The 23370-nt window shown below is 28.3% G+C and overlaps 2 protein-coding genes across 2 annotated transcripts in view; one reads left to right on the top strand and one right to left on the bottom strand.

The window, feature by feature from the left end:
• Positions 1–20096, top strand: part of LOC130893458 (aryl hydrocarbon receptor protein 1) — an 88621-nt gene extending 68525 nt beyond the window's left edge. The window contains exons 3-10 of the mRNA XM_057799619.1: positions 5742–5833; positions 6120–6209; positions 6287–6496; positions 6553–6740; positions 7396–7502; positions 14238–14379; positions 14582–18255; positions 19895–20096. Of these exons, the coding sequence (XP_057655602.1) occupies positions 5742–5833; positions 6120–6209; positions 6287–6496; positions 6553–6740; positions 7396–7502; positions 14238–14379; positions 14582–15869 (2117 nt within the window). The 3' untranslated portion in view covers positions 15870–18255; positions 19895–20096. The remainder of the gene's footprint in view (positions 1–5741; positions 5834–6119; positions 6210–6286; positions 6497–6552; positions 6741–7395; positions 7503–14237; positions 14380–14581; positions 18256–19894) is intronic.
• Positions 19802–23018, bottom strand: LOC130893459 (39S ribosomal protein L1, mitochondrial). Its single transcript, XM_057799620.1, has 6 exons — positions 22891–23018; positions 22647–22839; positions 22381–22594; positions 21398–21799; positions 20360–20457; positions 19802–19968 (listed from the first exon to the last, which is right to left on the bottom strand). Exons 1-6 carry the CDS (start codon positions 22907–22909, stop codon positions 19839–19841), a joined length of 1056 nt encoding a protein of 351 aa, XP_057655603.1. The 5' UTR covers positions 22910–23018; the 3' UTR covers positions 19802–19838.
• Positions 23019–23370: the final 352 nt, after the last annotated feature.

Genomic DNA, 23370 nt, shown 5'->3' with positions numbered 1-23370 from the left:
CAACATAGATACGAAAACGTCTAACCTTGCTAAAAACAACCGAATAAAAATCATTTTCATATCTTTAAGGGTATCCTCGTAAAAAAATAATTTATAAGGGTGTGCAACGGTCAAATTTTTTACAAAAAAATTAATAACTCAAAAAGTATGTATTTTTCGAAAAAAGTTTTGAGACGAAAGTACACTTAAATTTAACGTAGATTTCAAAAATATATTAATATACAGGGTGTTCTATTTAAAAAAATAAAGAAATTCAATATTTATGAAGTTAAACTTTAAACACTTTTTATACACACCCTGTATAAAATAAGAGAATTTTCAATATAGATTCAAATACGTCTAACCTTGCTAAAAGTAACCGAATAGAAATCATTTTCATATCTTGAAGGGTATCCTCGTAAAAAAATAATTTATAAGGGTGTGCAACGGTTAAATTTTTTACAAAAAAATTAATAACTCAAAAAGTATGTATTTTTCGAAAAAAGTTTTTAGACGAAAGTACACTTAAATTTAACGTAGATTTCAAAAATATATTAATATACAGGGTGTTCTATTTAAAAAAATAAAGAAATTCAATATTTATGAAGTTAAACTTTAAACACTTTTTATACACACCCTGTATAAAATAAGAGAATTTTCAACATAGATTCAAATACGTCTAACCTTGCTAAAAGTAACCGAATAGAAATCATTTTCATATCTTGAAGGGTGTCCTCGTAAAAAAATTATTTATAAGGGTCTGCAATGGTCAAATTTTTTACAAAAAACTCAGTAACTCAAAAAATATGTACTTTTCGAAAAAAGTTTTTAGACAAAAGTATACTAAAATTTTACGTAGACTTCAGAAATGTATTAATATACAGGGCGTTCTATTTGAAAAAATAAAGAAATTTGATATTTATGAAGTTAAACTTTGAAGACTTTTTATACACACCCTGTATAGAATGAATAATTTTTCAACATAGATTCAAATACGTCTAACCTTGCTAAAAACAACCGACTAAAAATAATTTTCATATCTTTAAGGGTGTTATCGTAAAAAAATAATTTATAAGGGTGTGCAATGGTCAAATTTTTTACAAAAAACTCAATAACTCAAAAAGTATGCATCTTTCGAAAATAGTTTTTAGACAAAAGTATACTAAAATTTTACGTATATTTCAAAAATGTATCAATATACAGGGTGTTCTATATAAAATAACAAAGTTACAGTCGATTTCCGGTTCTACAATATACAGATAGTTTTAACTCGTCGTGGGACACCCTGTATATTGATGAAAACAGTAATTTTTTTTGTCTTGTGTAATAGACGATTACACACCCGTCTTAATGCATAAAATTAAAAATTGATACATGTCATATGCGTTTTAATATGGGGTTATTAATATCGTGCAAAGATCGTATCGAAAATACAAATGACATTATCAGGTGCGTTGAACGTGTATTCGCAGAGACATCCTTGATTATTTTTGAATAAATTTCGACCAATTATTTAATATTGCGCGTCATTATATCGCGAAAGCATCTGTCAAAAAAAAACGTGCACTAACACACTCGCCAGATAATTAGGATTCGATTTTTGGTTGACCGACTAAGTTTATTACATATTAAAATCGTCGATTAAACACTTCAAATACAATAATCGAATTCTATAATAAATTTTACGCGTTTTTTATTCCACAAATTTCAGTCTATTTCGTCAAATAACAGATAGGGGAGAGCGGGAACTTTGTTATAGAAAAATGCGTCTAAGTCCGGTTCTGGTTATCCGATTTTTACGTATTTCATCTTGTTTTGAAGAAATTTTATCTAGCAATAGATAATATATCGATTATAAACAATTCAATCAACAACGACCATAAAAATGAACATTTTGTGTCTCGAGATGTGGATGGCCAAATAATTTAACTACCCCGAATTAAACCCCTAATAAGAAGAGCCGATTCGTTATTTAAAAAGTCCAAATCTTCATTTACAATAACAGAATTCCTCTATTAATTTAACGCGTTTTTTATTCCACAAATTTCAGTCTATTTCGTCAAATAACAGATAGGGGAGAGCGGGTATGGAAAAATGCGTCTAAGTCCGGTTCTGGTTATCCGATTTTTACGTACTTCATCTTATTTTGAAGAACTTTCGTCCAGGAAAATATATCAATTTGGATTTACGTGTTTCCTTTCATTGTCTCGTTGGAAAATACAAAAAAAAAATGATTTAGCACTTTTCACACATTAAACTAAAACCTCGTGAAAGTGCTAAACAAAAAATAGGTGTAAGTGTTCCAGAAGTACTTAACTCGAACTAGAGATGGCGGTTAAATAATAGACAATCTATACGGCAAATGTTTGAATAGTTAACGTTTTCAATCATACAAAACTTTTATTTGAAATGCTTTAGCCCAACAACTAGATTCTACTCTGGTGAGACTGTTTTTTTTTTCTATATCAACAGTACAATATTTGGTAGGATAGTTTCGACGAGACCGTACGATTTGAGAAGACCAGCCAGTCGTCAAAACTGATCAAAAACAGCGTCGCGGAAAAGTTTCCATGTAGAACCAGCTTCAAAGACATACGTACTTTTGGGACTGCCCTCGTAATCATCAAGTCGATAATTTGATGGAAATTTAGTGGAAATTCGATTAGAAAATTCCATAGATAAACGGAATGAAGCTACTTAATTTGAAATAATTTATTTATTAAACGTGAGAAAATGATTTTTCATAAATTGGAAATTTTAACGATTTTCATAATAGAAAGACGAACTGACCGGATCGAAACGGATCTTGAAAAAACAACGTATTTATGCAGTTGTTCTACTAAAGTAGATATTTCATTTTAATTACTCATTAATATTTTAATTGGCTCGAAGAAATGAAATTTTCACTAGCAATGTTCGTGCAAGGTGAAAAAAAAAAAAAATTTCTCGCATAATAAGTTTAAAATTACGTTTACAAAATAAACCATCGATTTAACCATAAAAACACCCAATTTCCAATAACTTATCGTCACTTCTCTGAAAAATCTGCATAATTGCTGCGATTAAAATTCAGCAGAACGATTTTAGACATCTCTGGTTTCTTTCAAAGGTTTATCTGCAGGAAAACTGAAAAATCCTTACAAACTTTACGCCAAACTCCTACCAGACCCAGGATCCAGGACGTTTTCTATTAAAGACATCGTAATATTCCTTGAAAAGAGTCCGATTCCGGTCCTGTTCTTGAACAATTCCTTATAAATCCTTCCTAAATAGAAGTTTATCAAACTTATAGAACAAATAAAACGCAAAAAATAAATAAATAGACTAAATAGAAATTATTTAGAAGAAATACTGCAAATAAACCGTCTGCTATAATGAAAAGTTCTAAAACGAAACATCAAAAGCGCGTTCGTTATGTATAAAAATTGATTAAAGGCGCAGCGCGAATTCGACGAGTTTTAAAATTCTATTTCACGAATAATACATTTTATTCGTCTTATATAAATAAAAATTTGCAAAAAACACATAAAATGTTTCGTTATATGGGTTATTTTTATATAATACAGAGTGTTTCTTCTTAATAAAATGAAAAAACGGATTTTTCGTTCATCCTATAGAGAAAAAAGTAAATAAATAGACTTTCCTGGGGATTATTTAAGAGAAATACTGCAAATAAACCGTCTGCTATAACGAAAAGTCCTAAAACGAAACATCAAAAGCGTGTCCGTTATGTATAAAAAGTTGATTAAAGGCGCAGCGCGAATTCGACGAGTTTTAAAATTCTATTTCACGAATAATACATTTTATTCGTCTTATATAGATAAAAATTTGCAAAAAACACATGAAAAGTTCCGTTATATGGATTATTTTTATATAATACAGAGTGTTTCTTCTCAATAAAATGAAAAAACGGATTTTTCGTTCATCCTATAAAGAAAAAAATAAATAAATAGACTTTCCTAGGGATTATTTAAGAGAAATACTGCAAATAAACCGTCTGCTATATTGAAAAGTTCTAAAACGAAACATCAAAAGCGCGTTCGTTATGTATAAAAATTGATTAAAGGCGCAGCGCGAATTCGACGAGTTTTAAAATTCTATTTCACGAATAATACATTTTATTCGTCTTATATAGATAAAAATTTGCAAAAAACACATGAAGAGTTCCGTTATATGGATTATTTTTATATAATACAGAGTGTTTCTTCTCAATAAAATGAAAAAACGGATTTTTCGTTCATCCTATAAAGAAAAATATAAATAAATAGACTTTCCTAGGGATTATTTAAGAGAAATACTGCAAATAAACCGTCTGCTATAATGAAAAGTTCTAAAACGAAACATCAAAAGCGCGTTCGTTATGTATAAAAATTGATTAAAGGCGCAGCGCGAATTCGACGAGTTTTAAAATTCTATTTCACGAATAATACATTTTATTCGTCTTATATAGATAAAAATTTGCAAAAAACACATGAAAAGTTCCGTTATATGGATTATTTTTATATAATACAGAGTGTTTCTTCTCAATAAAATGAAAAAACGGATTTTTCGTTCATCCTATAAAGAAAAAAATAAATAAATAGACTTTCCTGGGGATTATTTAAGAGAAATACTGCAAATAAACCGTCTGCTATATTGAAAAGTTCTAAAACGAAACATCAAAAGCGCGTTCGTTATGTATAAAAATTGATTAAAGGCGCAGCGCGAATTCGACGAGTTTTAAAATTCTATTTCACGAATAATACATTTTATTCGTCTTATATAGATAAAAATTTGCAAAAAACACATGAAAAGTTCCGTTATATGGATTATTTTTATATAATACAGAGTGTTTCTTCTCAATAAAATGAAAAAACGGATTTTTCGTTCATCCTATAAAGAAAAAAATAAATAAATAGACTTTCCTGGGGATTATTTAAGAGAAATACTGCAAATAAACCGTCTGCTATATTGAAAAGTTCTAAAACGAAACATCAAAAGCGCGTTCGTTATGTATAAAAATTGATTAAAGGCGCAGCGCGAATTCGACAGTTTTAAAATTCTATTTCACGAATAATACATTTTATTCGTCTTATATAGATAAAAATTTGCAAAAAACACATGAAAAGTTCCGTTATATGGATTATTTTTATATAATACAGAGTGTTTCTTCTTAATAAAAGAAATAAAATGTATAAACGGATTTTTCGTTCATCTTATATAGAAAAAATAAATAAATAGACTTTCCTAGGGATTGTTTAAAAAAATTACTGCAAATAAACCGCCTGCTATATTGAAAAGTTCTAAAACGAAACATCAAAAGCGCGTCCGTTATGTATAAAAAGTAGATTAAAGGCGCAGCGCGAATTCGACGAGTTTTCAAATTCAATTTCACGAATAATACATTTTATTCGTCTTATATAAATAAAAATTTGCAAAAAACACATGAAAAGTTCCGTTATATGGATTATTTTTATATAATACAGAGTGTTTCTTCTTAATAAAATGAAAAAACGGATTTTTCGTTCATCCTATAAAGAAAAAAATAAATAAATAGACTTTCCTAGGGATTATTTAAGAGAAATACTGCAAATAAACCGTCTGCTATAACGAAAAGTCCTAAAACGAAACATCAAAAGCGCGTTCGTTATGTATAAAAATTAGATCAAAGGCGCAGCGCGAATTCGACGAGTTTAAAACTTATAAATTATATAAAAATTTGTCGAAACGCATAGAAAATGTTAGAAAAGCCCAACTGTCATTTCTTCTTCTTTTTTTTTCAGTGGTTATGCACAAAGATAAAGACGACGGCCTTCATCGAAGGGAACTAACAGCCTTCGATCACACCCCTCTAGACGGGGAAATGTTTCTTCAGGTAATATATAAAAAAAATTTGAAAAAAAAAATAAATTAACAACCCCCTCTATTTATTATTCGATCGCTTTCGTGGTCTCAAAAAAAAAATAGAAATTTATACCGTGGACTCCAAAACTACCATGCGAAGTTTTTACATAAAAAACACGGCGTAGCGATGAGAAAAAGCGGGGGTAAACAAACCCTTCAATTTACAGTATTTACAATGTTTACGGGGTTGTAAAGTTGAAAAATCACCACGAAACGATGAGTTTTTCGATAATTTTAATGAAATCTATTTGTTTAAGGCCCTCAACGGTTTCCTCATAATATTAACGTGCGATGGAGAAGTTTTTTTCGCTACGCATAGCATAGAAGGTTATTTGGGCTTTCATCAGGTGTGTGTGTTTTTGTACCATTTTGTAATTCGAAAAAAATCAAAAAAAAAATCGTCAAAATTTGTTTTTATTTCAAGTCGGATATAGTCCATCAATCAGTATACGAATTGGTCCACTCGGAAGATAGAGAAGAGCTGCAACGGCAGTTGATGTGGAATTCGTTTCTTCCGCCAGAGTCAGCCAATATGGGTCTTCAAGATATCTTGTTACCAGAAAATTGCCATTTATTAGAAAGGAGTTTCACCGTGCGCTTCCGATGTCTTTTAGACAATACTTCCGGTTTTTTGGTGAGATATTACAATTTACGGAATGTCGAAATATTTTTTTTTTCTTCAAATTTTAGCGTTTAGACATACGGGGGAGGGTTAAAGTGTTACATGGTCAAAACCGTAAATCGGAAGAACCTCCGCTAGGATTATTCGCCCTTTGCACACCTTTTGGACCGCCATCTTTATTGGAAATACCTCAAAAGGAAGTCATGTTCAAAAGTAAACATAAATTAGATTTGGCGTTAGTTTCGATGGATCAAAGGTAAATTTATTAATACGCCTCGATAGGGGCCATCCGTAAATTACGTCACGCGTTAAAAGGGGTGGAAAAGGGTCGACGAAAGGGATGAAAGTGATACTAAATCGTTAAAATATTTAGATACGAAGTATTTTTATCTATTTCCAAGTTTTGTTTATCAAAGAATTCCCGCCAGACGTGCTGGAAAACTTGTTTGTGTCGATGATGACGATGATGTCGATGATAAAGATAAAGTTGATACAATTAATGTTCCAAATCAAATGATAACGAATTATTTAGAAGAGTCCGTGGACTTGGAGATTATTAATTTTATATTTTTGATTAATGTTTTGTTAATTGTTTGATTTGATGTTGATTTTATTGAAAAACAATTTGAATGGTAGTAAAAGGTGGGGCGAAAAAATTATGAAATTTCTGTGACGTAATTTATTTTTTTTTTTTAATATTTACGAATGTGACATACCGAAACAAAATTTTATTTTCGTAGATAATTCAAACTAAAAATGTTGGTGATAATTTTACTTTTAAATTTCGTTATTCTTTGTAGATTAAATTCAAAAAATTGTCGCAAATTTTGTAATAGAGTCCCAAAAAGTATAAAGTATTTTATACACATTTTTTTTTTTTTAATAAAAATATGAATTAATTCGCTTTTTAGGGGGAAAATGTTATTAGGTTATTCAGATACGGAATTGGGCAGTATGGGGGGATACGATTTGGTTCATTTTGACGATTTGGCGTACGTTGCTAGCGCTCACCAAGAATGTAAGTACATTATTGTAAAAAAATTGCGTTTTTAGTGTGATTTTACTAGGATTATCTTAATATTTCATTAATACATTTGAATATTTCGACTTTTGGTTGAGTCTTTTTCAAAATATTTCGACTTTTGGTTAAGTCTTTAACAAAATATTTCGACTTTTTGACTTTTGGTTAAATCTTTATCAAAATATTTTGACTTTTCGACTTTTGGTTGTCTTTATCAAAATATTTCGACTTTTGGTTAAGTCTTTAACAAAATATTTCGACTTTTTGACTTTTGGTTAAATCTTTAACAAAATATTTCGACTTTTTGACTTTTGGTTAAATCTTTAACAAAATATTTCGACTTTTTGACTTTTGGTTAAATCTTTAACAAAATATTTCGACTTTTTGACTTTTGGTTAAGTCTTTATCAAATTATTTTGACTTTTCGACTTTTGGTTGTCTTTATCAAAATATTTCGACTTTTGGTTAAGTCTTTAACAAAATATTTCGACTTTTTGACTTTTGGTTAAATCTTTAACAAAATATTTCGACTTTTTGACTTTTGGTTAAATCTTTAACAAAATATTTCGACTTTTTGACTTTTGGTTAAATCTTTATCAAAATATTTTGACTTTTCGACTTTTGGTTGTCTTTATCAAAATATTTCGACTTTTGGTTAAGTCTTTAACAAAATATTTCGACTTTTTGACTTTTGGTTAAATCTTTAACAAAATATTTCGATTTTTTGACTTTTGGTTAAATCTTTAACAAAATATTTCGACTTTTCGACTTTTGGTTAAGTCTTTATCAAAATATTTCGACTTTTTGACTTTTGGTTAGATCTTTATCAAAATATTTTGACTTTTCGACTTTTGGTTAAGTCTTTTTCAAAATATTTTGACTTTTCGACTTTTGGTTAAGTCTTTATCAAAATATTTCGACTTTTGGTTGAGTCTTTAACAAAATATTTCGACTTTTCGACTTTTGGTTAAGTCTTTATCAAAATATTTCGACTTTTTGACTTTTGGTTAGATCTTTATCAAAATATTTTGACTTTTGGTTAAGTCTCTATCAAAATATTTTGACTTTTCGACTTTTGGTTAAGTCTTTATCAAAATATTTCGACTTTTCGACTTTTGGTTAAGTCTTTATCAAAATATTTCGACTTTTGGTTAAGTCTCTATCAAAATATTTTGACTTTTCGACTTTTGGTTAAGTCTTTTTCAAAATATTTCGACTTTTTGACTTTTGGTTAGATCTTTATCAAAATATTTTGACTTTTGGTTGAGTCTTTAACAAAATATTTCGACTTTTTGACTTTTGGTTAAATCTTTAACAAAATATTTCGACTTTTTGACTTTTGGTTAAATCTTTAACAAAATATTTCGACTTTTTGACTTTTGGTTAAATCTTTAACAAAATATTTCGACTTTTTGACTTTTGGTTAAGTCTTTATCAAATTATTTTGACTTTTCGACTTTTGGTTGTCTTTATCAAAATATTTCGACTTTTGGTTAAGTCTTTAACAAAATATTTCGACTTTTTGACTTTTGGTTAAATCTTTAACAAAATATTTCGACTTTTTGACTTTTGGTTAAATCTTTAACAAAATATTTCGACTTTTTGACTTTTGGTTAAGTCTTTATCAAATTATTTTGACTTTTCGACTTTTGGTTGTCTTTATCAAAATATTTCGACTTTTGGTTAAGTCTTTAACAAAATATTTCGACTTTTTGACTTTTGGTTAAATCTTTAACAAAATATTTCGACTTTTTGACTTTTGGTTAAATCTTTAACAAAATATTTCGACTTTTTGACTTTTGGTTAAGTCTTTATCAAATTATTTTGACTTTTCGACTTTTGGTTGTCTTTATCAAAATATTTCGACTTTTGGTTAAATCTTTAACAAAATATTTCGACTTTTTGACTTTTGGTTAAATCTTTAACAAAATATTTCGACTTTTTGACTTTTGGTTAAATCTTTAACAAAATATTTCGACTTTTTGACTTTTGGTTAAGTCTTTATCAAATTATTTTGACTTTTCGACTTTTGGTTGTCTTTATCAAAATATTTCGACTTTTGGTTAAGTCTTTAACAAAATATTTCGACTTTTTGACTTTTGGTTAAATCTTTAACAAAATATTTCGACTTTTTGACTTTTGGTTAAATCTTTAACAAAATATTTCGACTTTTTGACTTTTGGTTAAGTCTTTATCAAATTATTTTGACTTTTCGACTTTTGGTTGTCTTTATCAAAATATTTCGACTTTTGGTTAAGTCTTTAACAAAATATTTCGACTTTTTGACTTTTGGTTAAATCTTTAACAAAATATTTCGACTTTTTGACTTTTGGTTAAATCTTTAACAAAATATTTCGACTTTTTGACTTTTGGTTAAATCTTTAACAAAATATTTCGACTTTTTGACTTTTGGTTAAGTCTTTATCAAATTATTTTGACTTTTCGACTTTTGGTTGTCTTTATCAAAATATTTCGACTTTTGGTTAAGTCTTTAACAAAATATTTCGACTTTTTGACTTTTGGTTAAATCTTTAACAAAATATTTCGACTTTTTGACTTTTGGTTAAATCTTTAACAAAATATTTCGACTTTTTGACTTTTGGTTAAGTCTTTATCAAATTATTTTGACTTTTCGACTTTTGGTTGTCTTTATCAAAATATTTCGACTTTTGGTTAAGTCTTTAACAAAATATTTCGACTTTTTGACTTTTGGTTAAATCTTTAACAAAATATTTCGACTTTTTGACTTTTGGTTAAATCTTTAACAAAATATTTCGACTTTTTGACTTTTGGTTAAGTCTTTATCAAATTATTTTGACTTTTCGACTTTTGGTTGTCTTTATCAAAATATTTCGACTTTTGGTTAAGTCTTTAACAAAATATTTCGACTTTTTGACTTTTGGTTAAATCTTTAACAAAATATTTCGACTTTTTGACTTTTGGTTAAATCTTTAACAAAATATTTCGACTTTTTGACTTTTGGTTAAATCTTTAACAAAATATTTCGTCTTTTTGACTTTTGGTTAAATCTTTATCAAAATATTTTGACTTTTCGACTTTTGGTTGTCTTTATCAAAATATTTCGACTTTTGGTTAAGTCTTTAACAAAATATTTCGACTTTTTGACTTTTGGTTAAATCTTTAACAAAATATTTCGACTTTTTGACTTTTGGTTAAATCTTTAACAAAATATTTCGACTTTTTGACTTTTGGTTAAGTCTTTATCAAATTATTTTGACTTTTCGACTTTTGGTTGTCTTTATCAAAATATTTCGACTTTTGGTTGTCTTTAACAAAATATTTCGACTTTTTGACTTTTGGTTAAATCTTTAACAAAATATTTCGACTTTTTGACTTTTGGTTAAATCTTTAACAAAATATTTCGACTTTTTGACTTTTGGTTAAGTCTTTATCAAATTATTTTGACTTTTCGACTTTTGGTTGTTTTTATCAAAATATTTCGACTTTTGGTTAAGTCTTTAACAAAATATTTCGACTTTTTGACTTTTGGTTAAATCTTTAACAAAATATTTCGACTTTTTGACTTTTGGTTAAATCTTTAACAAAATATTTCGACTTTTTGACTTTTGGTTAAGTCTTTATCAAATTATTTTGACTTTTCGACTTTTGGTTGTCTTTATCAAAATATTTCGACTTTTGGTTAAGTCTTTAACAAAATATTTCGACTTTTTGACTTTTGGTTAAATCTTTAACAAAATATTTCGATTTTTTGACTTTTGGTTAAGTCTTTATCAAATTATTTTGACTTTTCGACTTTTGGTTGTCTTTATCAAAATATTTCGACTTTTGGTTAAGTCTTTAACAAAATATTTCGACTTTTTGACTTTTGGTTAAATCTTTAACAAAATATTTCGATTTTTTGACTTTTGGTTAAATCTTTAACAAAATATTTCGACTTTTTGACTTTTGGTTAAGTCTTTATCAAATTATTTTGACTTTTCGACTTTTGGTTGTCTTTATCAAAATATTTCGACTTTTGGTTAAATCTTTAACAAAATATTTCGATTTTTTGACTTTTGGTTAAATCTTTAACAAAATATTTCGACTTTTTGACTTTTGGTTAAGTCTTTATCAAATTATTTTGACTTTTCGACTTTTGGTTGTCTTTATCAAAATATTTCGACTTTTGGTTAAGTCTTTAACAAAATATTTCGACTTTTTGACTTTTGGTTAAATCTTTAACAAAATATTTCGATTTTGTGACTTTTGGTTGAGTCTTTATCAAATTATTTTGACTTTTCGACTTTTGGTTGTCTTTATCAAAATATTTCGACTTTTGGTTAAGTCTTTAACAAAATATTTCGACTTTTTGACTTTTGGTTAAATCTTTAACAAAATATTTCGATTTTTTGACTTTTGGTTAAATCTTTAACAAAATATTTCGACTTTTTGACTTTTGGTTAAGTCTTTATCAAATTATTTTGACTTTTCGACTTTTGGTTGTCTTTATCAAAATATTTCGACTTTTGGTTAAATCTTTAACAAAATATTTCGATTTTTTGACTTTTGGTTAAATCTTCAACAAAATATTTCGACTTTTTGACTTTTGATTAAGTCTTTATCAAATTATTTTGACTTTTCGACTTTTGGTTGTCTTTATCAAAATATTTCGACTTTTGGTTAAGTCTTTAACAAAATATTTCGATTTTCTGACTTTTGGTTAAATCTTTAACAAAATATTTCGACTTTTTGACTTTTGGTTAAGTCTTTATCAAAATATTTTGACTTTTCGACTTTTGGTTGTCTTTATCAAAATATTTCGACTTTTGGTTAAGTCTTTAACAAAATATTTCGATTTTTTGACTTTTGGTTAAATCTTTAACAAAATATTTCGACTTTTTGACTTTTGGTTAAGTCTTTATCAAATTATTTTGACTTTTCGACTTTTGGTTGTCTTTATCAAAATATTTCGACTTTTGGTTAAGTCTTTAACAAAATATTTCGATTTTTTGACTTTTGGTTAAATCTTTAACAAAATATTTCGACTTTTTGACTTTTGGTTAAGTCTTTATCAAATTATTTTGACTTTTCGACTTTTGGTTGTCTTTATCAAAATATTTCGACTTTTGGTTAAGTCTTTAACAAAATATTTCGACTTTTTGACTTTTGGTTAAATCTTTAACAAAATATTTCGATTTTTTGACTTTTGGTTAAATCTTTATCAAAATATTTTGACTTTTCGACTTTTGGTTGTCTTTATCAAAATATTTCGACTTTTGGTTAAGTCTTTAACAAAATATTTCGATTTTTTGACTTTTGGTTAAATCTTTAACAAAATATTTCGACTTTTTGACTTTTGGTTAAGTCTTTATCAAATTATTTTGACTTTTCGACTTTTGGTTGTCTTTATCAAAATATTTCGACTTTTGGTTAAGTCTTTAACAAAATATTTCGACTTTTTGACTTTTGGTTAAATCTTTAACAAAATATTTCGATTTTTTGACTTTTGGTTAAATCTTTATCAAAATATTTTGACTTTTCGACTTTTGGTTGTCTTTATCAAAATATTTCGACTTTTGGTTAAGTCTTTAACAAAATATTTCGACTTTTTGACTTTTGGTTAAATCTTTAACAAAATATTTCGATTTTTTGACTTTTGGTTAAATCTTTAACAAAATATTTCGACTTTTCGACTTTTGGTTAAGTCTTTATCAAAATATTTCGACTTTTTGACTTTTGGTTAGATCTTTATCAAAATATTTTGACTTTTCGACTTTTGGTTAAGTCTTTTTCAAAATATTTTGACTTTTCGACTTTTGGTTAAGTCTTTATCAAAATATTTCGACTTTTGGTTGAGTCTTTAACAAAATATTTCGACTTTTCGACTTTTGGTTAAGTCTTTATCAAAATATTTCGACTTTTTGACTTTTGGTTAGATCTTTATCAAAATATTTTGACTTTTGGTTAAGTCTCTATCAAAATATTTTGACTTTTCGACTTTTGGTTAAGTCTTTATCAAAATATTTCGACTTTTCGACTTTTGGTTAAGTCTTTATCAAAATATTTCGACTTTTGGTTAAGTCTCTATCAAAATATTTTGACTTTTCGACTTTTGGTTAAGTCTTTTTCAAAATATTTCGACTTTTTGACTTTTGGTTAGATCTTTATCAAAATATTTTGACTTTTGGTTGAGTCTTTAACAAAATATTTTGACTTTTCGACTTTTGGTTAAGTCTTTTTCAAAATATTTTGACTTTTCGACTTTTGGTTAAGTCTTTATCAAAATATTTCGACTTTTGGTTGAGTCTTTAACAAAATATTTCGACTTTTCGACTTTTGGTTAAGTCTTTATCAAAATATTTCGACTTTTTGACTTTTGGTTAGATCTTTATCAAAATATTTTGACTTTTGGTTAAGTCTCTATCAAAATATTTTGACTTTTCGACTTTTGGTTAAGTCTTTATCAAAATATTTCGACTTTTTGACTTTTGGTTAGATCTTTATCAAAATATTTTGACTTTTGGTTAAGTCTCTATCAAAATATTTTGACTTTTCGACTTTTCTTCAAGTCTTTATCAAAATATATTGATAAAGACTTAAACAAAAGTCGAAACGTCAAATTTTATCTATGTTTTGAAAATTATCAAAAAAAATCAAGAACGTTTAGAAACGTAATAATTTATTTCAAAGAGATAACAATAATTTATTGATTTGGTGACAATAAACTTATTTCTATTATTGATAATGTTATTTCTTCTGTTTTCGGTTTAGTATTAAAAACAGGAGCTTCTGGAATGATCGCTTACAGATTTCAAACCAAAGATGGACAATGGCAGTGGTTACAGACGAGTTCGAGATTAGTTTATAAAAATTCGAAACCAGATTTCGTTATAAGTACACATCGACCATTAATGTAAGTACCTAATATTACTAAGTACATGATTAAATTCCACCTAATTTGGTACAAATCTTTATTGAACTGGAATTGTCTTCGAAACATTGAACTAATCATTTGTTATGAGGAAATATCCACGCGGAACCAAATCTGACGAATACGGTGGCTTTAAGACGATTCTATATATGTTTAAATTGTTTTTATTTTTTTGTTTATTTAGGGAAGAAGAAGGTCGCGATCTTCTTGGTAAACGTACGATGGATTTCAAAGTGAGTTATTTAGATGCCGGTCTTCCAAACAACTATTTTTCCGAAACGGATCAATTATTATCGAATACACCAAACGTCGTATCGCATCCCATACCTTCAACTCCGTCCAGGGTAAATAGAAAATATAAAACGCAATTACGCGATTTTCTATCGACTTGTCGTACGAAACGTAAATTATCGCACAGCTCGAACGGACAAATAACGCCTCCAACAAATCCAACGGTAACAGCATCAGTAGTCAGTCCTATGCCAGCGGTGGATTATATAACAACGGACGGTTGTTCGGCAGCTTACAACATGTACGCGAATCCTTATTCTTCGTCTACAACAGATCACGGTCTTTCCTATATGAGTCATTCGAATTTCCAACACGGTTTATATCCGGCACCCACAACGCTCGATAACCGATATCTCGCCACAACGGAAAATTTATTTCACCAATACAGACCGTTAGGCGGTTATTATCCTGAATATCATCATTCACCAACTACTAGTCCTTATGTAGGAAACGGTTTCCTCGAAATGCCTTCGAGAACTTACGATCCTTCTACATCAACTCCTAGTCATCACCCCACGTACAGAACTACAGTTATGCCTGTAGACGAAAAAATATATTCTTGTCAACAAGTATCGCAACCTACTTACGTGGATACATCAAGAGGTTACGTAGTACCGAATTCAACGAAATGTTTAGACGTATCCTGGCCTTATTCGGTGAGTCCTTCTTCGGGAATAATACAACCCATACAAGTCATGAGCACGCAATTAGAAATAAATCACAAAGATTGCGGAAAAATCAAACATTCGTCTTCGTCTCCGGTCACCGCAGGATTAATAACACCCAAAATGGAGGACATCAAAACCGATACAAATATAATCCATCAATCCGATAGTCCAGGTCATCATTTGACTAACCAAAATTCCGTAACGCCTCAACATTTTTCTCCGGTAACTACCGTATCTGAAATACCGAGACAGACGGTTTTAATGTGGGGTTCGAACCACGTACACAATTCCCCTAATAGATCCCCGGGATATTCCGTATCGTCGGTGGTACCGTCTTCGGAAAGTTGTGACGCTTTGAAAAATTTGACTGACATAAATAACCCGGATATGTGTAAATGGAATGGGGGAGATAGTAAAACGGAAACCGTTCAAAATAGTGATTCCGACAGTCCGCATCAACATCATTCCAATCATCACAATCATCACAATTCGAGGGTGGTGATGGTTCTGTGATGAACGGCGTCTTACTGGGGTTATACGCCAGTATGTACATATTTATATAAATTATTTTTCAATTGAAATTGCACATAATTCAAATTATCGTATTGAGAAAGTCGTAAATATATAACGAGATAAAAAAAATAAAAAAAACAGTGAAACTTACAAACAAAATCAATAAGGTTAACATCTATTGGAGGCTCCTCGTAGAATTTTCAATGGTCCATACGTTAATGACTATTTCTATTGATATTTCTATTTGTTTTTCGATAAATCCCATTATTTTAGGTTCATTTTTATTTATTGATTGTTTATAAGAATGAAACTACTTCAAAATGTCAAACTTCAAACGTCAAATAATCAATTCACAGAATACTGAGTTGGAATTATCTTGGAACCGTTAGTTATACTGTTTACACTACACCAACCCTGACAATGTCTATCGCGCGTTTTGTTGATGTAATCGTGGTGTAAACGTGTACTCAGTTATTCAAATAAGAGTCTTGACTATAAAATGTTTAGAAACATTCACTACAATATTTTTGAGATTATAATAGCAACAGCTCAATGCAGATACGGTTCAGAAATCAAACAACAGAATCCATAGAGGAAATGGACTTTGTGAATAAAAATCGTTGCAGTCAAATTAAAACAGACTCGATTTATTTGTGACTTTTTTCAATACATCGAAACATATCTTCCTGCATTGTGTTTTTTGTTGTCATTGTCTTCGAATTTAGAATTATTACATAGTATAATAAATGTAAAATTGATTATATATATATAAATAATTGACGTTTTATTTTTTGATAATTTTTCGTTTATCAATAGTACGGTCATCAAAAATCGAGAATTGACAAAATAAAACTTCTTCGATTTCTTTTTTCATCTTTTATAATTATTCCACCAAAAGACAGCTAGACAAATGAGACTTGTCAAATCTTTTTTAATCTGATTCGAGTTTCGATTTTGGTGGAAAAGTAAAGGGAACATATACTGAAACTATTCCACCAACATACAACACAGAAAAATAATAAAAATTAGTTTATTAAAAAAAACTGACAGCATTCTAGTTCCACACAAAAGAGAAGTTTAAACCATAGATAAACCATATCGGTTTAACAGAAGTATGATGTGTGTCTGTTGTCAATCGGCCATATTTGATTTCAAGTGACAGCTACTTCCTGTTTCCGACCTATTTCTTCATAATTGTAACCTCTAAACCGTATTTCTATTTATTTAAAGACCGTTCTAATGTTAAACTTTGCTTATTTGCGACCATATTTGATAATTAATTGGTACACGTATCTATTTACGTTTGTTATTTATTTTTTACATTTTTACGCAGTGAAATCGTCTAGTCATTTAACATTTTATATTCTTGTATAAATGTTGTACATTATTATTTATAAACATATCGAAATAAACTGGTTATTTTGGAAAGTGGAATGGCGTATATCACCACAGAAAATAATAGAAGTTATTCAATTGGGGTTAGTTTGATTGACTGATCTACTTTTCAAAAAGACTATGACAAATTATTTTCACACAAATTCGAGTAAAGAATATACCAAGAGAAAATTGTAGATTCACTAAAATTATATTCATGGTTAATATTTTAAAAACCTTCGCAATAATATACTTTACTCGAAACTTATTTAGAATTAAATCAAATAGCGATTTTAAACAAAAGATGGTGACCAGCAATACGTTAAGACACTAGCTTTAAGTAGAATCTTTTTACCAACTTCCAATCTATTTAATATATTGATTTTGGTACACCCTGTATGATGGAAAACTTGTATTTCGATACGTGATGTTTTTAATGTTCTCACATTCATTATAAATTTTTTAATTTATTAAATAAGTATTGTTAGTCATCATTGTCGAAAGAAACATTTTTTTTATTGTTAAAATGAACGTGTGTTGTAAGGCGAGACATGAATTTCGATTTATATTACAACTTTTGCTGATAAACTTTACTCGGTCGACAAAAAAGATATCTTTTCAACCTACTACGTACAAAAACTGGTCACTAGATGACGCAAATATTTGTTTAACATAAAAATATTTATTTTTGATGTCTATATGATATAATTCGTAAAAAATATTCAACTATTTATTTTTTTATTTTGAAAAATAATAATTATACACTTTTTTCACGTTTAAATGAAATTCTCGCATAATTTAGTGAACGACATCTATTAAACGTACTTCTAGTTAACATCATGTGTTTTCAAGTCATAACCTAAGTTATAAAAATGGAGGGTTTTGAAATGTTTACATTTAATTACAAAAATTTGTGGTGATAATTGTATAGAAAACTTTCGTAAACAATGAATATGGAAGCAGAATATATAAAAACTGCAAATTGTATAAACGTATCTAATAGAATTTGCTGGTAAGTTTTATCATATCTTTTTATATAGAATACATCTAGATATCATTTTATATAAATTATTGAAAAAGTACTTTTACCAAATTTTACAAACTAATATTTCAACATACGAGGTGTGATAAACAAATACTATGAATTATTTTATTAAAAACAAAGTAAAAACGCATGAAATTTAAACCAATACTTCAAAGTACTGTCATTGACTTTTCTTACATTATTTAGAAAAAAGTTTTCATCTGATATATCGTGGTGTGGCATTTAACATCACCGTTTAAGTTTAAATAACATTCAATTCGATCCAATGTGTCGAAATAATAATAATTCGAAGAACCGAAACTCACAATTAAAACACAAGAAACTTGTCTATGTCACGTCATCTAGAATTGTCTATCGAAGGAAAAATTTAATTTTAAATTAAAATCAGACAAATATATACGCTAGTAAATACAATGATGAATCTAAGATATGTTTTGTATTAGAAAGTTGTCTAAAATTTTCACCAACGATACACGTTCGTATTTTAACACCTAATTGCTCCACAGCTTAATATTTTGTGATTTTTTACTTTCATATTTGAAAAAAGTACCTTTATTGTTATAATTCTGTTTAAAACAATCTGATATTGTATATTGAAATTTTCAAAAACAGTGTACGAAAAATGTATAATGAATAATTATGAAATAAATACTATAATACACAGTATATATCATTTTAACAAATTCCTAACGAGTACCAGTACTAATTTGTGATTGTCCGCATCATTTGAAAAATAAACTCAGTTAAATAATCTGATATTTTAACACGTTAACTGCCTATCAAAACTTATTGTTGCGTATCCGCGTTTGCCAAGCACTTCGAGATTTCTCAAGTAATAACTGTTTGGTTTATTGCAAAATTCAGAAACATCGACGATTTGAAAATGTATAACAACTTTTATCTTCACTTATTTCAAATTTATGGTTCCATTCAGACAGTTTTTCTAAACCCTGTATACTCTCTATTTATATTCTACTTTTTTATTTTTTTCTCGAATATACTTCGATCTTTGTGGAATTCTTCTTTTTTTAGTACGTTCGTCATTGACAGTTATAACGTTCCAGTGAACCCAAATTTAATTCATTCGAGACTTATGACTCCTTACAGGGGTTTTTTTGGAACTTATATTCAAGTTTTTCTCGTATACACCCAAATTTATATGATCTTTCTAAGGGTTTTCTTCTTTTTCTTTAAAAAAAGTTTCTAATTGACAGCTTACACAAGATAGGAAGAAACCAAGAACATAACCTAACTTTCATAGGATGATCTGTAAATATTTGTTACCAGGATCGGTAAGATATTTGCTTTGGGTCAATATAATTGAAATTTGAAATATTTTTATATAATTGTGGTTATATTTGTAAGTTTTTTCAATATTATGTATTGCGAAGAGATAAAAATTTCGTATTTGATGAAATTGTTCATTTAAGAAGATAATATCACCTCCTTGTATATTTATACGAAATTAATTTGGGAAAATGTTTATTTGAGGTTTTTAAGTAAAAACAACGCAAAATACCGAACGATTTTATTATCTAAACGTGTATATATTACAAAGCTATTCGTTCTGCATCTTCCTCTTCTTCTGTTGTGTCTTTTTTAGTAGATTCATCATCTTCGATGTAGACGTTATGATTGACTTTCAATTTTTCCGAAGAATAATTAGTCCACAACAAACATCTATGAGGAAAATGAAACTATTTTACAAAAATTACGAACCCAAGGAAAAAGAGAATGTGAAGATAATCGAGTGAAAAATACTAAGAATTATATTCGAATCAAATATTAGAGGAGATGTAGAAGAAAAATGAAGAAATAAAAGAAATGATAGAAGGAAATTTTATTTGACATTATCTAAAATAAAGTTGAAGGAAATTATGGAAGATACATTTCGGTAAATTATTAACAATATTCTTGAAAAAAAGATGAATAAATCACATTTTAAACATTAATAAATCAAAACTGATAATAAAGTAGCGAAAAAAGAAGATTTTTTATCAAATAATGTGAAAAGAATGATAATTTAACTATGAAGAGGACACCTAAACCTGAAAATAATTATCTTTCTTACCTGGAGATGAATGTACCTTGCCTTTTAGGCCTCATTGAATGAACATCTCGAATTAGGGCTGCGAAATTCTCTTCCAGCTGTTTTGGTTCCATAGTCAGCTGAAATTACAGGTACTAAATGTGTTACGCCCCTGGTATAATAAAACTTGATAGCATATCCGATTGAAATACATAAAAATGTATAAGTCATTTCGATACTATGTTAAAACAGCTGTAGTGTAAACAGAGGACTTTTTATTATGTACCCTTATGGTGAACAAAGCTTTTTATGGAATTATTATGGGAATTAATTCCCGGAAATGGTTTTGTTGTAAAATGTTGTAGCAAAAATGTTAGTTACGAACTCTACGTGCAATTCTCAATTACAAAACAAACTTTTAATAAGAAAACAAAAAAGGTTGAACTCACTATGGCCCTGAATAAACATTTAGAAGTTGATTGATTCTTTTCCTGAATCATTTATTTAACAAAAACAATTAAAATCACTCTGTAAGTAGCATACTTTTCATTTTTATTATCCGAATAGGTAAAACAATCTCTGTACATGTTAATTCTGTTAGATTTTATTATATTTTTGTGTTAAATAAATAATTCAGGAGAAAGATGAATCAGCTTCGAGTATGTCTTCTATTTGTGCTAAATTATCACAAAAATTGAAATAAAATGGGTAATTACGTTTAATCAATCGATTTTTCCTGATAAAAGTCATTACAAATTGTACCTGTAAATGAATTTCCATGTTCTATATACGAGGTTAACAATAAAAAACATTTTAATTTATTTTTTCTCCCAGTATATTTTTCTTTTCTGAAGCTAGTCCCTTAACTTTGATCCCTTTTTCACCCAATCAACAACAGAGGAAACTAAATATCAAAATGAACTGACACTTTTCGTGATGTTTACAATTTTGTTATGTAATCACTGTTTCAAAGCTAGAGAATCGATTCTATTGCAGCGGAAATAAAAAAATTACGGTTTGTGGACACCGGTCACAGCCCAACTTGTTTTAAAGAGGTAAAAAATATTTATATGTACTTACATTTCCAATAACGACTTGAATCAACCCGAAATCTTTCTCATATTCATCTTTGACAGCGGTATAAGTGATACCGTATAAAAATTTATCTACCGCTGATTTTAAATCGACGTCCAAACTACCATTTTTCGGACTGGGAAATTTCCTTTTTAATAAACCCCTTAGCACTACAAGTTCTGGTAGAATATCGGGATGAGCGACGACGTATTTAAAATCTGTCATTGCTATTTCGCCGTTTTGTATTTTTTTTATAGTTTCCACACCTCCGGATAATCCGGCGCCAGCGTCTAATGCTAATTGTTGATTTTCTGGTGTTTTGCTAAAAGCTGCTACAGAACGTGATATTTCTTGATCGAATTTGTGGGGCATTGCTACGATTCTCGTAAAGTTGTCTAAAAAACGAGTCTGAAAAATTTATCGACCACTTTATAAAAAAATTGTGAAAATATCTTGGACCTAACCAACACGGAAGTTACGCACAGACTATGGGATGATAAGGAAATCGTCTTCCCAGTAAAAAATGAGTAAAGGGAGTATTTTGACCAAGAATACCGTCTTTTGCAGTTAAATGTACAAGGTAAAGTGAATAATAAGATGGGACCAAGGGGAAGAAAAATCATAGTAGCATAACCTACGTGGTTTGGAGCGTCATCTGTTTATAAACATAGTAAACAAGGATAACCTTGAAAATAGCTAAAGTTATAATGCAATAAAAGAAGAAGAATAAAAACCTTAATAAATAAATGTCGGAAATTTCATACTACCGCGATCTTCTAGTTCTTAATCTTTGTTTTCACAATGAATTTATAAAACAAGTATCTTAAATAGAAATTTAATACTATTCTATAACTTTAAATGTTATTATTAACGCACTTTTTGAGTATAATCGTTCACAACTCAATTTTAAACAAAATTAAAAAAATTTTACACTAAAAACGTTTATTTCGAAAAAAAATTGATGAAATAATAAAAATTTATTGACTCACCTTCTTTTCACCTTCCATATTTAACTCAATAGAAACATTGAGGTTCGCCTCTGGTCTATTATATATTTCTGGATGGTGTACTTCTTGATGGCATTTCACTGCTTCTTGGAAAGGATAAGCTATCCATTTATAATATTTACAAACAAATACGTCATCTACAGGATCTCGTTTATCTGAATCGTCAAATTTCAACTTTTGTCGACTAGCTAGAAATCTACAAAATAAATCATTATAATAATAGTAACTTTTTAATAAAAATATCTCACTTTGCCTTGTTTCTTTGATTAAGCGGTATAAAGCCAACTTTTTTTACTTCTACTTTTACTTTGGCTTTATTCCTTCTTTCTCTTGTACCTTTTCTTGCGGCATAACATCGTGCTTGTATAGAATTGACCGATTCAGGTGATGCTTTTAAAATGTTACTGTATACCGATTGATATAGACAAATTTGCGCAGTTCCTAAAATAATAATATATCAATTGATAATAATATATTCGTAATAGAACTTACTTAAAGAAAGAAAATTCATATTATATATAAAAAAGTTTATATATATTTATTTAACCCTCAAATACTTCTTCTTTTTTATGACAAATTGTTAGCTCGAGTCGGAGCTAACTACATTCAAATGGTTGTGTGTCATTGGACAAAAGGCGAATAGAGAAGAGAAGAAGACTAAATTCAATATAGTTGTATTTTTTGTTAAATCTAATTTATTATAATTAAAAATCTCTTGTAATATCTGTTCTAAATAAAATATTTTATTATTGAAATATATCGATATTATATCAAAACGTAGGATAATCTAAATAAATATATTAGGCAACATAATATACAGAATTGAACGTATACGTGTATTGTAAATATGGTTGCCTAACTAATTTTTTATAAATATTTTGCTATTATTTACTTTATTCCAAAATTTATTATGTAAAATAAATAATTTGTCGTGATAATAAAATGGTTATTTCATCTTTATTATTTGTTCTA

Source organism: Diorhabda carinulata, chromosome 4, assembly GCF_026250575.1.
Source record: "Diorhabda carinulata isolate Delta chromosome 4, icDioCari1.1, whole genome shotgun sequence".
In the NCBI taxonomy this organism is placed as follows: Eukaryota; Metazoa; Arthropoda; class Insecta; order Coleoptera; family Chrysomelidae; genus Diorhabda; species Diorhabda carinulata.
This window is presented reverse-complemented; position numbering and strand designations above follow the sequence as displayed.

Excerpts from the sequence above, each read along its gene's own strand:
- LOC130893459 (XM_057799620.1), bottom strand. Across the intron at positions 22,595-22,646 it reads AATCAAAGAAACAAGGCAAA|ATTTCTAGCTAGTCGACAAA; the intron begins GTGAGATATTTT and ends TTTATTTTGTAG. Across the intron at positions 21,800-22,380 it reads ATATGGAAGGTGAAAAGAAG|ACTCGTTTTTTAGACAACTT; the intron begins GTGAGTCAATAA and ends TAAATTTTTCAG.